Source organism: Candoia aspera, chromosome 6 (genome assembly GCF_035149785.1).
Source record: "Candoia aspera isolate rCanAsp1 chromosome 6, rCanAsp1.hap2, whole genome shotgun sequence".
Lineage (NCBI taxonomy): Eukaryota > Metazoa > Chordata > Lepidosauria > Squamata > Boidae > Candoia > Candoia aspera.
In genome coordinates, this window is record NC_086158.1 from 29,618,690 (window position 1) to 29,634,523 (window position 15,834).

Genomic DNA, 15,834 nt, shown 5'->3' on the forward strand with positions numbered 1-15,834 from the left:
CATCACTCGGGCAATCCTATACGCAATAATTCGGAAGTAAGCACCGAGTTCAGGGCACGTAAAATGAAGTTTTAAAAACCAAGCGCTGAGCGTTCGTGGAGATACAGTGCTTTTGGGGGGGATGCACGACAGCGGGTTGTTAATGAGCTGAAATTTACAAATTAATTGATACGAAGCTTCCCCAAGCTTTTTCTCTCTGCGGGAAGCAATTAATCTACACGAAGGGGTATAGTTACGGAAGAAGCACGAATCGCCTTTATGGGAAATTTGGCTCAAGCGAGCTACCGTCTTCGGAGTCTTGCCAGCTAGGGAAAGGGTGGGGACAGCGAACGGTCCAAAAGGAAACTGGCGGGAGAGTCGGGAAGGTTAAGAATGGCTGATCAGGGGCTCGAAATGGCCTCCATGATTCCAGCCCTCCGGGAACTGGGCAGGTACGCGGGTCTGCAGCCAAGGTGGCTCGTCTTTTTGCTACTTGCCTTCAGTCTCTTTCTGGCTTCCTTCGGAATCGCTGTGTTTATGCAGTCACGTTTCCCTCCCAGGAGCTCGCGATGCTACATTTCATCCTTCTCTTGTCTTTCCCGGGTCGTGTGGAACTGCAACTCAGCGATACGGTTGGCAAAAGGGGGGGTGAAGCCAGCTCTTGAACAACGTTGTAGATCCAAAGAACTGGTGGTGGTGGTTTTTTCCTAGCCTATAGAGAAACTCCAAAACCCGCACGGTATCTTTATTAGTGGGAATTGAATTTGTTAATTACTGTAGCTTTCTTTGCTTTTACTACACAACAGATACATTTTTGCAGCATATGTACATTCTTTCCTTTCTCCCTTATTTTATTTCCACTGATGAAAAAAATGGCAAGCATGGCACTACCCAACTTGGGATTCAGTACACTGGAGGGCCTGATGCAGTTGGAGATGGATTTGGGGGGGGGTGTCTTATGAGGGTCACTAGTCTATGAAAGAATATTATATGTTGGACAAATAACTGGCTAGCAGCATCTTACACTTAAAGCATTTTGGTATAAATTTTGCAGGGTAGAGCCCATTTCAACATGTGAATAAAGTTATCCTCAGTCGGGAGGCACATAGGCAGATGGAGAGGCCAGAAAGAATCTGATTATTACAATAACAATTCTCATTGTATGTAAGTGATTATTCAATAAGGCATTGATAATAACACAAGCATACTTGACATTGGTAGGGTGGTTCCATCTCTGGTTGTATAAATATGCTTTTCAAATGTTTCACAAGCTACTTAAGAGTTTGACGCCCTGAATACCTTGCTGTCAACTGAAAATTAGCTTTCTAAGAAAAGAGTAGCAGAACCTCTTTCCCTAAGAGTCCCAAGAAATGTTACACTTTTCCTGAAACAGGAAATAAATTGATATAGTGCTTGAAATTCAGCATTTTAATTGCTGTATTGTGGAAATACTTTAAACAGCTCATTTGTTACTTTTTATTTTTTTTACTACATATACAAGCAACTAAACAGTACACAATATGTATATATTACACTATTATGCTGGTCTGTGACCATAAGAAATATTGGATTTGATTTTATATATTGCAGTATCAGAGGTAGCTCTTTTGATAAGATAACTTTTAAATACATCTTAATTTCAGTGCTACTCCAGAAGAATATAATACTGTGGTACAGAAGCCAAGACAAATACTCTGCCAGTTCATTGATCGAATCCTTGTGGATGTAGATGTTGGTGAGTAAAGTTAGTAAATGGGCTAGATTTAAAAAAACTCAAACTATATGTGATTTTTGTCACATGTTATTCTATCCCTAAATCATGGTGATGGACAAAACCTCAAACATTAGTCCCTCTAATTGAGTGTTGATTATTGAGTAATAGCACAAAGGGAGAGGAATAGATGAAAATATTCTTTGTGGCTAAATGGAAGATTAACTTTCAGCCAACATGAAGATAATAACTCTTAGATGGGGATTGATTAAAAGGTAATTGATTAAGCCGTATTTGTTTAGTCTGGTTATGCTCTATTGGCTCACTGTAGCTTGAAAGAAGCACTCTCTATTTTATTTTCCTGTATGACTTCGTCTGGAAAAAAAAGGAAAGGAAGATGTGTAGCATACATGAGCAGCACAACATTTAACTTCAAGAAATCCTTTTGCAATTGAACAGACTTGTTATAGAGGCCCAAGAAATGTTACGCTTTACTTGAAATAGGAAATAAGTTTTGAAATTCCTATTAGATTATTTATGCTATCTTTTCAGTGGCTCTAGAACTGATGAAGAAAACTGAATCCCAGCCAAGTTCTGTAATGCTGCTTGACTTTATTCTGCATATCATGAAATCATCTCCACTTGTGTTTATAAATGTAACTGGAGCTGACCAGCAAAATGACACAGATTCCAGCTGTATTGGTGAGTTTACTGACACATTTCTACTGCATCTGTAATTCAGCAAATTATAGTGGATTGAAATATGAATTAATACAGTTTTATATCACTCCATAAATAAACCAGTTTAGCTGAAAAAAAGTCTTTCTTTAACGTTATATGTACTCTTAAATGAATCATACCCTTCTAGAACCTCATGTTAAATATAATTAATAAAAATTAACATCCGATATTGTACAAATGGGCTTTCTTTGCTTACCCTATGCCTATCTCCAATTTCCTCTAGAAATTCCTTAATCTTCTAGGGCAGATGTGGATTAGAAGTGAATGGAAAGGGAAATTGGTTGGGCTACCAGATATGATCTGCAAAAAATCCGAAGAGTCACTAGGTGGCTGCAAGGAGATTAAAAAGAAAACTCTTACCGCTGGACTTTTTTAGCCTAAACCTGGTAGTCCTAATCAATGTTATGATCATAACATTTCTTTTTCTTTTCTTTTTAGAATTCAGCAATTGGATTATAGCAAGACTTCTGAGAATTGCTGCCAGTCCAGACTGCCATATTTTACATGAGAACATTAGTGATGTCATTTGTTCTTTACTCTGCCTTTTCAAAGTCAAGAACTGTGTCCTGTTTAACTTGGTGACAAAAGAACTGCTGCATCTTCTTCAGGATCTGATTTCAATCCATGAAAAGAATACAAAGATAATTTCGACTTGGCCTGTGATTGTGAACAGATTTTCTTGCAATTCCACTGTAAATCTGGGCAGCTTAAGTTCTGTCCAGCTACAGTTAAATGGAATGAATAATGTGGAATGCTTGGAAATAACTTCAATAAAAATTCTTACTAATATTGTTTCTTACATGTATTTCAAACCACAAGATATTACTCTTTTTGGAATGGGATGCTCCCTTTTGGACTATGCTAGTTCTAAAGTTAAAGTTTTGAGTATGGTATATTTAACAGAACTCCTAGAGCTTGGAGGACTTCCAGAAGAGCTAGCCAGCAGTTTCTTCTCATTTCTGTTTGGAATTTTGCAATCCATTCCTGTAATGGATGCTAGAAAGTTGGAATTATACGAGGAACCACTCTTAATATTGGTGAGAACTTTATTTCCTTTTCAAATTTATTCCCATGAGACTTTTGAACCTATTTATCTAAACATACTACTGGAAAAACTTCATGCATTGTTTGAAGCTGATGTGCTCGGGTTTCTTCGGTCTATGAAGATAAAAGAAGTATTATGTCACATACTGCAGTATTTCTTGATGTATGTGCCAGCTGGATATGAATCAGCTGTTCCAGTTAGAAAGACTTATATTAACAGCATTTGCAGATTTTTCATCTCAGCAATTGGAAGCCAGGCAGAACAAGAGGTACGTGCTATAAAAAAAAAGTTGCTTATTTTTGGAACAAAGGTCACAGATTTAAGGCTTGTGTAAAGTTTTACATCACAGTATGCATGGCCTGTGTAGGGCAAAGATTATATTATCTTAGTATAGTATTTGCATCTTGAATCATGGCCAACATTAGGCTCTGATCCCCTAGTAATGTAAGTATGTACTCTAATTCAATATACTCTCATTTTGAAATGGGTTGTGTACAAGATACCGTGTGTTAGTACGCTATAATAACTGGCAAAGTAAGCCTCAGTCTGAGGTAACAAAGGTTTGCCACACAATGCTGACAAATTAAGAGAGAATTATATTGAGGAAAATACTAGATTTAGTGTTAAGCAGGAGGTCATTTTCTCCTAAGGCTACTGCGAGCAGGTTTTGAGGCAGCAGCTTCTGCTTTCTCAATTTATATCCATTTTTCTACACTGACAGAAGCAAGAATAACTTACATTTCAGAGGGCTAAATTTATGAGGTTACAGTGTAACCTCAGTGTAAGATTCTGGTTTAGTGGAATTTATAATTCATTGGCACTTAAGTTAAATAACTTTAGCTTAAAAGTTTAAAATGAATAAACCTGTTTGAATACATACTGTAATCCTTCTGTGATTACAAGGAAGTATGTATGAATAAGTGAGTTTTTTATGACCATACTTTATCCTGTTTAAATGTCGATGAATTTATGGGATCTTTTATGAAGATGTTATACAGTACAATTGCTTCTTTTCAACACAGTATCTGCTGAGTCCACTCTATGTAGCTTTGAAGACTGTTACAGCAGAGATCATCCAGGAGCTGCAATGTAGCTGTTATCCAGAGACTTCTGATACTGATGGGGGAAGTTGTAGCAGTAGTGATGAAGTTCCTCAAAAAAGGCTTTGTTTATGTCTATCCTTAAAACATCCTAAAAATTTGCCAGTACCACCTAAGTAAGTACATGGTAGCTTTTAAGGATCTACTAATCCTATTTTCATATCTGTTTTGAATATGCTTCTTAATTGTGTCAAGATCCTTCTGAATCTTGATACTGTTCTCTAAGGTGTTTGTCATCCCCAGTACAGTATTGTGGTCTCATCTGCAGATTTGATCAACATAGTTTCTAATCTCTCATCCAAGTCTTTTATAAATAGTTGTACAAGGCTCTGTTGTACACTTGGTATTTGCTCCTAGTTTGACGTACCCATTGCATACAGTTTTTAAATCAGCTGTATTTTATTTGTTTGTTTGTTTTCTATCCCACCTTTATTATTTTTATAAATAACTCAAGGCGGTGAACATATTCCTTCCGCCTCCTATTTTCCCCACAGCAACAATCCTAATGGTAACATAGTCAAGCTCACTTTTTGCCATCTTCTCTACTAGGATCTCAGGACACTGTCAAATGCTTGCTGATGTTAACATACACTATAACCACTGTATTCCAGTGGTCAACTAACTGATCACTCTACCAAAGAAGATAAGGTTGCTTTGGCATGAGTTGTTCTTGGTAAACTGAAGCTGTTTCCTTCCAAGCAATGCATTTGTTTCTAAATACTCATAAACTGCTTAATAATCTGTTAAACATTCTAGCCAGGATGAAAAAAAAAAATTGTAACATTGATCTTGTATTAAATTTAAAGGAAATATATTTCATACTTTTAAAGTACCTTTGCCACTGATTTTTGAGTCACTAATATAGTGAGTCAATATTCATTGTATTTCAGTTCTTATTCCAGAGTTCTTGAAAAGTAGCTAATATCACTTTAAATATAGCCTGGATTGTCTAAATCATATTCTAACACTGATAATAATTTAGGAATTTTAGACATTACTAATGCATCTGGGTGAAACTGCATAATTAAGAAAGGTTTAGTTGTGAATAGAATCCACATTCCAACTGCAGGACTCTGTTGACTTTAGATTTGACTGGTAGTACTTTGATTTAAAGTATTAACATATCTAATTGTCCTTGGAGAGCCAGTTTGGTGTAGTGATTAAGGCATCAGGCTAGAAAGCAGGAGACATGAGTTCTAGTTTCACCTGAGGCACAAAACCAGCTGGATGGTCTTGGGCCAGTCACTCTCTCAAAGCCCTGGGAAGAAGGCAATGGCAAACCAGTTCTGAAAAACCTTTCCAAGAAAACTGCAGGGACTTGTCCAGGTAGTCGCCAGGAGTCAAAAACTGACTGGAAGAGACACACACAAAAAAAGTCCTTAACTGCCTCAACACTCAAAAAAGGGATTATCTGCTATTTTCAAATTTATTATCCTATTGTGTAAATTCGTCATGTGAATAAGGGTCAAAATTTTATCTCTCCCAACTTTTTCTAAATACACCTTGCAGCTTTTACTGTAAGAAACGCAACAGAACTATGGCTAAAAATGGACCCAAGCTCCTGCCATGATATCAGAGAGGTCACACAATAACTTTCTAATTCTGCCTGCAGTTTTTTTCCCATTCATCACAGATATCACATGTATTCCATAAAGAAACAAAAATCTAAATACAGTTAAAGGTAAATCTGAAAATCAGGGCAATTAAAGCCCCTATTTTTATATACATTATAGCATAAGATAAGATTGCCTGATATTAATACTGTATATCTATTTTGTTTCCTTAAACATGTTTAGTTATTTTTCTCAAGATGAAAGATTTAAAACAGACTTTTATCTAGTTTTACTATTTTCAGAGATTTTATTTCACTTTTAATTTTACAGTAAAATGCTCTAAAATGGTATCTAAAATGTTGGTTCATAGGCTCCATTCTGTGAACATGAAAATGAAGAGCATGTTGTGGAATTCGATATGCCAAAAAGCAGAGTCTCTACTGTTGCTTTTGGAACAAGACATTCTTCCAGTGGAAGTTCTGCAACCTGTAGAAGGAATTGCTTTAATAGCTCAACTAGCTGCTCTGTGTACAGTCCATTCTATACAACATTTCAACAGGTAAAAGAATTAAAGTTGTCACTTTCTGCTTTATTTGAGCTTACAAAAACATCTGAAGACGTTTCTGAAATTGTTTTGTAAATATCTACATGCCATCGCTTCAGTTCCATTTTGAAAAAGTACAATGGCAACTGTCTTACCAACCAGATGCTCTCTAGAAACTTGCATGCTGCTTATTGCTAGACCAGTATTTCATTTTGCAAATTAGCATGATGTGGTCTTCTATAGTGGAAGGAAATGTATAACTTGGTAGAAACAGTATTTTTTTAAAGATGAACTCTAGAATTGATTGGGTTGTTTGCTGATTCAAGGAATTGTTGATCTCCATTATTGAAAAGTGAGAACTAAACTTGAAATTGTCATTGATTAAACTGTTTCAGTGATCAGATTACTTTTTATTCCTTTCCTCAGCAAAGTAGATCATCAAGTTGCTCATCTGTATGATTTATACAGTCATGAAAATGATAATGCTTCAGAATCAAGAGAACATGTCCAATTAATATGGATTTCTTCAGAATTTATCATGAGAGGAATAAAAGTTTGTTGGAAGCTTTTGGATCCTGCTTCACGGGTAACTGACCTCGAGCCAGTGATTCAAAAAGTGGTGAAAATAATTGATGCCTTACTTTATATGCAAGGTGAGATGTCTTTTTAAATACCTTAAAAACAAAAGTAGCCATATTGATGATGGAAATAGGGCAGCTTCTAGAATTGCTTTGCAACAGATTTGCATGGTGTGAATTTCCAGGAACATCATGCAGCAACTTTAAAAAGGCAGAAAAAGGGCTGCTGAGAGGGAAATGTAAAAAGTGTTCAAGCCATGTCTGTATAATGTCTTGGATGGAATGTTGGAAATATTGGAAAGTCTGTGTTAGGTTTTACTAGAGATTCTACCAAAGCTTTGTGGTAATACTGTGTGCCCATTTTTAGATTTTAAAAAGTTGTATTTCTAAATTAGTGTCACTGTTTTTAGTAATCCAGTCATTAAAGTTAATGGGACTCTTAAAACAGTGGGATCCTTTTTTGAGATTCATTTAGAAGCTTGAAAAAGGTGATGAAGAGCAGAGGGATGTGTTCATTGAATCATTTTGGAAGTCTGCACAGCATTAATAGCTTATATAAAATGCCCCCGTATGTATATAACTTGTTCCCACAATCTCACTACATATATTTCATGTTTCCAACAATCACAAGTGGCAACATTTTTCAAAACTTGACTGATCTCAAAAAAAGCTAAGGGGAATAGTTAATATTTAGATGAGAATTTAAATATCAACTATCATGAAATTCACACACACACACACACACACACCCAAAATAAAAAACCTTCACGGAAGGGGCGTGGTGGCTCAGTGGTTAAGACGCCAGGCTTATCAATCAGAAGGTTGGAAGTTCGGCGGTTTGAGACCCGAGTGCCGCGTGGCTGAGTGAGCTTCCACACTTGCCCCAGCCTAGCAATTTGAAAGCATGCAAATGCAAGTAGATAAATAGGTTCAGCGGGAAGGTAACAGCGTTTCCGTGATCATCATGCTGGCCACATGATGCGGAAGTGTCCTTAGGCAGTGCTGGCTGTTTGGCCATGGAAACAGATGAGCACTGCCCCCTAGTGTGTCATTAGACACAACTAAACAGGAATCTTTACCTTCTTTTTTATCATAGAAGGCAGGAATGGCAAACTACTTCCATATTGCCATATTGCCAAAAAACCATACATGCATGGGTTCAGATAGTCACCAGAAGTCAAACCTGACTTGAGGGAGCCTTTATCTTAATTCTTCACAAGCTTAACTTATTGGAGCATAGTACCAATTCAGTACCTAACAAAATCCAATTTACATATCCTCAGAACTTCAAATTTGACCATCAAATTTCTTATGCCAATGGAAATCTATCATAAAAATATAGTCTCCCCGCAAACTTAAAATGACCTCATGCTGTTCTTTTGTCAATAATGTATTTGCCTGTTTTATAAGCCATCTCAGTAAAAGTGTGTGTATATTTCTTCTACCACCTAAAAGTTAAAGTCCAGTTAAATGATGAGGTGTTTGAAAACATGTTTGGAATACTATCTTTGCCATGGATTTCCAGTCATTCAGATGATTTTCCATCCATGCTCCCTGGTCTTGATTTGGATCTTTTGACCTTCAGTCGACATCTGGCAAGCCATTTTAGTAAGTAAACAATTCTTACCATATTTGAAATTTAGTTTATTTTGAATGTTTTTACAATCCAGTGTTTCTGAAGTGTCTTAAGAGTGTATTTTTATAAGCTGCCTTTATTTAGTCTATCTTAAAGGTCTGTTTATATGGGTTATATTTATTGATATTTACTGTATTGTTAAATATTAAAATTGAACATTCATAGAATTGTTATTTATTGAATCATGTAAAAAGAAAATATTAAACCCATTAGATATTGACATAAATAAAATATTTTCATGAAAAAACCCTGTATTTTTTTAACAAATAAAAAATAATGAGAAGATTGACGTTATAAATTTTTGCAAATATCTTCAATATCTGGCAATTTTGCAGACCTCTGAGAGGGTCTTGCGGTACCCCCAGGGTTCCTTGGACCACACTTTAAGAAACACTGGTCTAAACAATTCTTTACCTGTCATTTAGAAGGTATTAATTAATGTTTACTAAGCAACCTTCTTAAGATATAATATTCTAAAGTCAGGATGCCACAAATAAGGCTTGGTCTTGGATCAACATCAGCTATACCTCTGAAAGGTGGAGATGTAATCTCAACAGCCAAGAGTTAATGCTGCTCAATAAGTCACATTCAGAGTGTTTAAAAATTAGAACACTCTGAATTGTTCCTGGAAGTCAGCTGGGAGGTAGTATAGTTGTGTTTAATGCAGATGAGACATGTTCTATTCTCCCAGTGACATTTATGCCTGGAATCAGGGTTTTTAATTAAACTAAAAAGTAAGCCTGCATTCAGCATACATAGTAATTTAAACATGATATTACCAGTGCAGATTTGCTGTATTGCCCTTCAATAAAAATATTTTTTCTAGTATGAATGCAGAATTAAAAGACCAGAGAATTGCAGAAAATACACTGGGTTTAATCTATTTGGTTTGCTTATCTGTATAGTTTAAACCAATATCATAAAATATTAATCGTAATGTTTATATATCTCTAATAATATGTTGTGCTCTTTAGTTTTCAATAATTCAGAGGGCAGAGTATGTTTGTAAGAATTGACATTAAATTCATTGTTCTTTATCTTTCCTTTTAGCACCTGAAATTCGTTCAAATTGTGTGTTTCTTCTTTCTCTGCTTCCAAAGAGATTGCATCTGAAATGGAGGAATACTGTGTATCAGCACGCGCTTCAGAGTCCCCATGAAGCTATCAGAGCTAGTTGTATTAACGGCTTTCCTATTTTGCTCCACCAGTTAGGCATAAAAGCCTGTACCACGTTGCCCACATGTTTTTTGTATGTAGTATTTGATTATTCCAAATAAACTTTTGGTGAAGAAGAATGGCTTGGCAATTACCAGATATAATATACTAAATACAATAGGATATGGTGGAAGTTGTAGCAGAAGAATGGCCATATCATAGGTTCCTTGCTATTTTAAAGTATTGTGAGGGTTAGAGAGGGGATGTGGCCTCTATGGATACTAGCCTTTAACCCTCTTGCCTATATTTCTAGTTCAGGGGAGATGATATTCCTATTTACATTTACTACAGTATCTGGATACATTTTTGGGAAAATATGTCTGAGAAATCTTACTTGTCAGATTTGCATCGACTTCTGATAGCATACCTGATTCTTTGTCTATTTTCTGGTGTTAACTTGTTTTGAGTTAGGGGAAAGATACTGAGTCACTTTTTATTCTCTAATAGTTCTGGTAGCTGTGAGGTTTTCTCTCATCCTCACAAAAGCTAGATAAGCTACAGAAACCACAGTAATTTTTTAAATTAAGAGTTATTTGTCACTTCATTATTTATCCATGATTTTGATTTCAAAAAGGAAATGTAAGAGGTTTTAAAAAATGTAAGTTCCCAGGAATGTTCTGCGGGAAGGCTTAAGAAACTGAAGAGCAAGCATTTGTTAAAATTTAAAATCCAACATGTATGCATAATGTGTGTATGTTTACGAGTATGATATACAGTGCTACATATAGTCATTTGTATTGGCCTGATTCAGACAAACCTTGGCTTAATTACCTGTAGTCTGTAATTGCTGCTTCTGTCACACAAAAATAGCCAGGAACCTTATATTCTAACTGGAAACCTATGACTATTTCTTTCTGAACAAGTCAAGATACAGAAACCAACGTTAGACTAAAATGTCATATTCTAAATTAACTTTAAACCAATGCTTCATGCATTTGACTAATGCACCTTGGCTATTAGTCAAGGTTTTCTATTTCAGATGTTTCAGGAAACTATAGTTGACTATTTCCTAATTTTCCTCAGTGGATGGGAAAAAAGGGATCAAAAACACTGCATAATATTTGTGTATTTACTGACTTAATAAGTTAAGATTCAATAATTTGAAAACAGTGTGGCAAAAAAATTAAGTTGTACAGAAAAATACAATTGAAATTTATTTTGTTTTTATTCCAGAGACCACATACAGGATGAATCTCTACTAGTCCAGAAGGCTTATGCTGGTATCATTGGAAATCTAGCTTGCTGTCTTTCTGGCAGCTTTAATTTAAGGCCACCCTCAGCTGAGCTTGACACCCATCTGAGAATTAGCAGTCTCCTCTGTAGTAGATTTATTGTTACTTCTCAAGAAGAAAAGCATGCAGTGAAAGCTGATGTATTTAAACCTTTTTTATATCTTCTTGAAAGCAATATCTCTAGTTCAGTAAAACTTGGTAAGTTACTTGAAACATAATTTACTGTTCTTTTTTCTCCTAACTTAATGTTATTTCATGCATAGTTCCTTCTTTAATAAGCACGTTAGAATGGGAGAGGTCTTATCTATATCCTACTAAAACTCTTATGTCTGTTTGTAACCTTCAGTTGGGTGAAATGGTGCATCATAGGGCAACAATTTTTGAACCAAGGTACCTCAAATGGGCTAACTTACAGAATGCATCCAAAATCTAGGACCCATTATTTTATTATTTTATTTTCTATCCCGCCTTTATTATTTTTGCTGTGGGATAGAAATTTGGCAAAGTTGTGGCCACTTCAGCACCACCACACCTTCTGACTATACTTCCCAGAAACCTTTAGGTTGCATGATACCTGGGAAGATGCAAGGGGCATATCCCTGCCCTCTTTCCTGCCTCCCTCTGGCCTCTGCACCTAATCAGCTGGGGGCAAGGCCCGACAGGCGAGTGGTGATTGCTTGCTTTGGAACTGAGACTGAAATCTGAAATCTCTTAATGGCGGTGGGTGGCAAGGGAAGGACAAGGGAGCAACTCAGATGCCTACTGGCAAGCTAGGGCTGGCTAGGGGTATCAGCAGTTGATGGTAAGGGGGGGAGGGGACCCTTGGGGACACGTTGGGATGGGGAGTGGGGGTGCACTTTTCCTTGTGGTCCATGGCTCCCTTTGTTCCTCCTCCCCCCAGCAAAGTGACAGGCAGTTCCCCTGGTCAGCCGAGGAGGAGTGATTTTTAACACCCTCTGCCAACTTTCCACAAGCAAAGTCAATGGGAAAGCCAGCAGGAAGTCGGAAGTTGCTCCCGCTCCCACTGTTTTTTTGCCCACCCATGATCATTCTATCTCTGAAAGGATGACCCAATGGGTCATCTTCTAGTTTATTGCTGTAATCGGCCATGTTTGCTGTACGATATCTCACTCCAACACCCCACCCAGTCTTCCTCAGTAATAATCATTCTGTGGGTATGGAACATTCCTTGATAAGCTGTGTTTGGGGTATGGCTGAGTTTCACTTCCAGCTTTTTTTCCTATTTCTATTTCTGGAAACCCTGGAGTTTTCCCAAGCATCCTAATACTTGCCCCCTTTTCCAGCATCTCTGTTTTGGCTAACTTAGAACTTCAGTGTGTCTGGGGGTGTTGCTTAATGGTAGAGCACATGCTTTGCTTTCAGGAGGCCCCAAATTCAAGGCCTAGAATCTCCAAACACAAAAGGCAAAACTGCCTGAAATCTTGGAGAGCTGCTGCTATCAGACAGAGCCAGCAATACTGAATAAACATACCATCAGTCTGATTAGTTAAAATAGATTCTTTATTTCTCAGGTAGTGTTTACATAGCACACTGAACCACAAAGTAGCCAGCCATATGGTGGCCTAACTTGTTGTGTGGACCCTTCCTGTGTGGTTGGTTTACTATGTAAACCTGGAAAATTGAGTTAAGTAAGCATGTGGTGAGAATTTAGATCAGTATGGTTCAATTGGTGCTGTGGTTATCACCGTGTGTAACTGCTTCCTTTTGGGGAATGATACAGACAAGGGGTGTAAGGGCTTTTTTTCCCCTTCCCTTTCTTTTAAGGGAGGATTTATTTTATAAAAATAACAATTCTTTAAACCAAGTTGATGATACCTGTTTCTAAATCTTATATGTATAACTACTTACCTATGTGCCTATACTTGCTTTGTATCCAATTCTAAGAAGTCTTATCTACAGTTTCTGTGAGTTTCTATAATTTCTTTTCCTCTTTTCCCCCCTTTTATTTTACCGGCAGGGTTGAATTGTCTACATCAGTTTAAATTACCAAGTTTAGTTAGCCATGTTTTTCACTGCTTTCCCAACTGTGAAGGAAACTTCAGCCTGAGTTCTAGCCAACGTTTAACCATCCTACTTTTGACTGGTTTTGTGGCTGGCTGGTGTTTTTAGGATTTTCAGCCAAGGATTGGTTGCCTTTGTTATAGAGAGCCAGCATGGTATAGCGGTTAAAGCATTGGAGTAGAGAGACCCAGGTTCTAGTCTTCCCTTAGGCACATAAGCCAACTGGGTAATCTTGGGCCCATCATTCCCTCTCAGCCCTAATCAGCACCAGGCTCTGCAACAAGTTGGCTGACAAAAAAACCCTTTGTTGCATCATACATTGACTACTATACTGTAAGAACTAGGTGAGCACAATGCAAAACAAGTGAACTTGGCAACCATGTGGGACAAATGCTATGAAAAACAACAACAGCTGTTTGCCTCTGTCGTATGCTGCTGCAAGGATTCAGCATCACTCTTAGCCTTTGGCTGGGAGAGGAAAAGTTTGTTACCAGCTGGCTGCTGCTTACCACTTAGCTTTTGGCTGCTTGTGAGTCTGAATCCATGCCCACTTTTACCCACCACCAGGTGCACACTGCACCAAGACAAATTGTCCTACTCTTTTCCTCCTCTCTCACCTGCAACCTTCTCTCCAATTCACAAATACAAACTCCCCTCTCAATCTGCACCGCCACACCCAGGTGCAGAAGACACCTCACTTTTATAGTTGGAATACAGCTAAATGGAAGGAAGCGTTTGCACTGACTGCTGCAAGGCCCTCCTTCCACAGTGTGGCAGAAGTGGTGCCTATTATGTTTGTTACCTGCAAGAACTTTCCATTTATTCTTCTGGACCAAAAGGTTGATAGAAATGGATGTTTGCAAAATGTGATGCATGGAAGGTTTCTAATTTGCAGATTAATTTCTTTCTGGGAAATGAACTGTTACCAGTTATGATCAGCAATCTCCACAGTAATGCTGAGGTCTCCATAGTGAGCTTTGGGCAGTACATGAGACATGTCCTCCTTTCAGTGCCGCTGATGCTGCTGTTACTAGGAAAAAGTAACAAGGCCGCCTCCCATGTTTCAGTGAATAACTGCTGGATTGAATCAAATTCCACTGCCTCCCTCTTCCCCCCTCCAACTTTATCCCCTGTAAGAATGATCTGTGGTGCTGCTCCTCACTATAAAGCTTTGGTCTCAGAAAATAAGGGGGGCAGTATGCCTTTGCCTCCAGATATGACGTAGGGAGAAGTAGCTAGGCTTGGTGCTGCGTGTTGACTGTGGGAATTGCTGGGCAAAAACAAGACCTGATAGGATATTGTCAGTTTAAACTCCTAATGTTATGAATATATTATCTGGGTTTGGAGACCTAAACCACAAGAAATAAATTGTAGATGAACTTGATAAGCAGTACTGAATTTTATCTAATCCTTTCATGAATAATATTTTGTGTCTTTAAAAGAATATTTTTAAGATATATAAAAATGGTAGTATTGAAAAAATGAATGTGCTTCTCTTTCTCTTTCATATCCTTGTTTAGTTTTAATAAAGAACATTCCTTTACTGTGCAAACATTTGGACGTCAGAAAAGATAAATTGAATGTGAAAACTGTTGTCGGAGCTTTCTTAAAGCTGTTGGAAGATCCAGATAAAGATGTAAGAGTGGCCTTTAGTAGTCACATCAAATATATATTAAATGCTTCAGACTCTGAAGAAGGATTCATCAAAGAGGTGAATTTACTGTATATTTGCGAGCTAGCAAAGCACAGTTTCAAGTTGTATTTGCAGCAACGACTTTAATACTTTTTGATTTTCTGCTTTAGCTGTTTGTTTCCAGAATGAAAGAGGCTTATACAAATGCAAAAATATCAAGGAACAGTGAGCTGAAAGACACACTGATTCTCACTACAGGAGATATTGGAAGGTATTGCTTCTTAATAGATTTCTTTTGCTGCATTTATAAATATTTCACCTGAAGACCTCACATGAAAAATGTTAATTATTGATAATATTGATTGAATAGTTGCTGAGCAAATGAAATGTTTAGCCATTATATTTGTTAATGAAGTTAGTATATTTTGTTTCCATGCATTATCTTATATGTTAATATTACATTTCCATAATGTTGATTAGTATTATCCTCTATAAGGTCAGCAACAGGAGATTTGGTACGTTTTGCACTGTTGCACCTGCTGCATTGCTTATTATCCAAGTCAGCATCTGTCGCAGGATCAGCATACACGGAAATCAGAATGCTGGCTGCTGCCAAGTCTGTAAAACTTCAGGCTTTTTTCAGTCAGTACAAGAAACCCATCTGTCAGGTAAGAAATGCCAAAATTTGTGCGAATGTGGTGGGGCCAGGGGTGGCTGCTGCTGGATGGGGGAGCGTGCGAGCGACTTGCAACCTTCCCTGCCAGCTTTCCCTTTGGCTTTGTTTGTGGGAAGCCGGCAGGGAAGCCTGCGTATGGCGATCATGTGACCACGGGATGCTGCAAATG

The 15,834-nt window shown here is 37.5% G+C and overlaps 1 protein-coding gene across 1 annotated transcript in view; it reads left to right on the forward strand.

Moving 5' to 3' along the window:
• The first annotated feature begins 339 nt into the window (after window positions 1-339).
• ATR (ATR serine/threonine kinase) overlaps window positions 340-15,834 on the forward strand; it is a 55,614-nt gene continuing 40,119 nt past the window's right edge. The window contains exons 1-13 of the mRNA XM_063306644.1: window positions 340-431; window positions 1,623-1,714; window positions 2,243-2,392; window positions 2,870-3,744; window positions 4,499-4,692; window positions 6,500-6,688; window positions 7,142-7,326; window positions 8,707-8,859; window positions 9,938-10,136; window positions 11,276-11,532; window positions 14,877-15,067; window positions 15,160-15,260; window positions 15,486-15,657. Of these exons, the coding sequence (XP_063162714.1) occupies window positions 373-431; window positions 1,623-1,714; window positions 2,243-2,392; window positions 2,870-3,744; window positions 4,499-4,692; window positions 6,500-6,688; window positions 7,142-7,326; window positions 8,707-8,859; window positions 9,938-10,136; window positions 11,276-11,532; window positions 14,877-15,067; window positions 15,160-15,260; window positions 15,486-15,657 (2,817 nt within the window). The 5' untranslated portion in view covers window positions 340-372. The remainder of the gene's footprint in view (window positions 432-1,622; window positions 1,715-2,242; window positions 2,393-2,869; window positions 3,745-4,498; window positions 4,693-6,499; window positions 6,689-7,141; window positions 7,327-8,706; window positions 8,860-9,937; window positions 10,137-11,275; window positions 11,533-14,876; window positions 15,068-15,159; window positions 15,261-15,485; window positions 15,658-15,834) is intronic.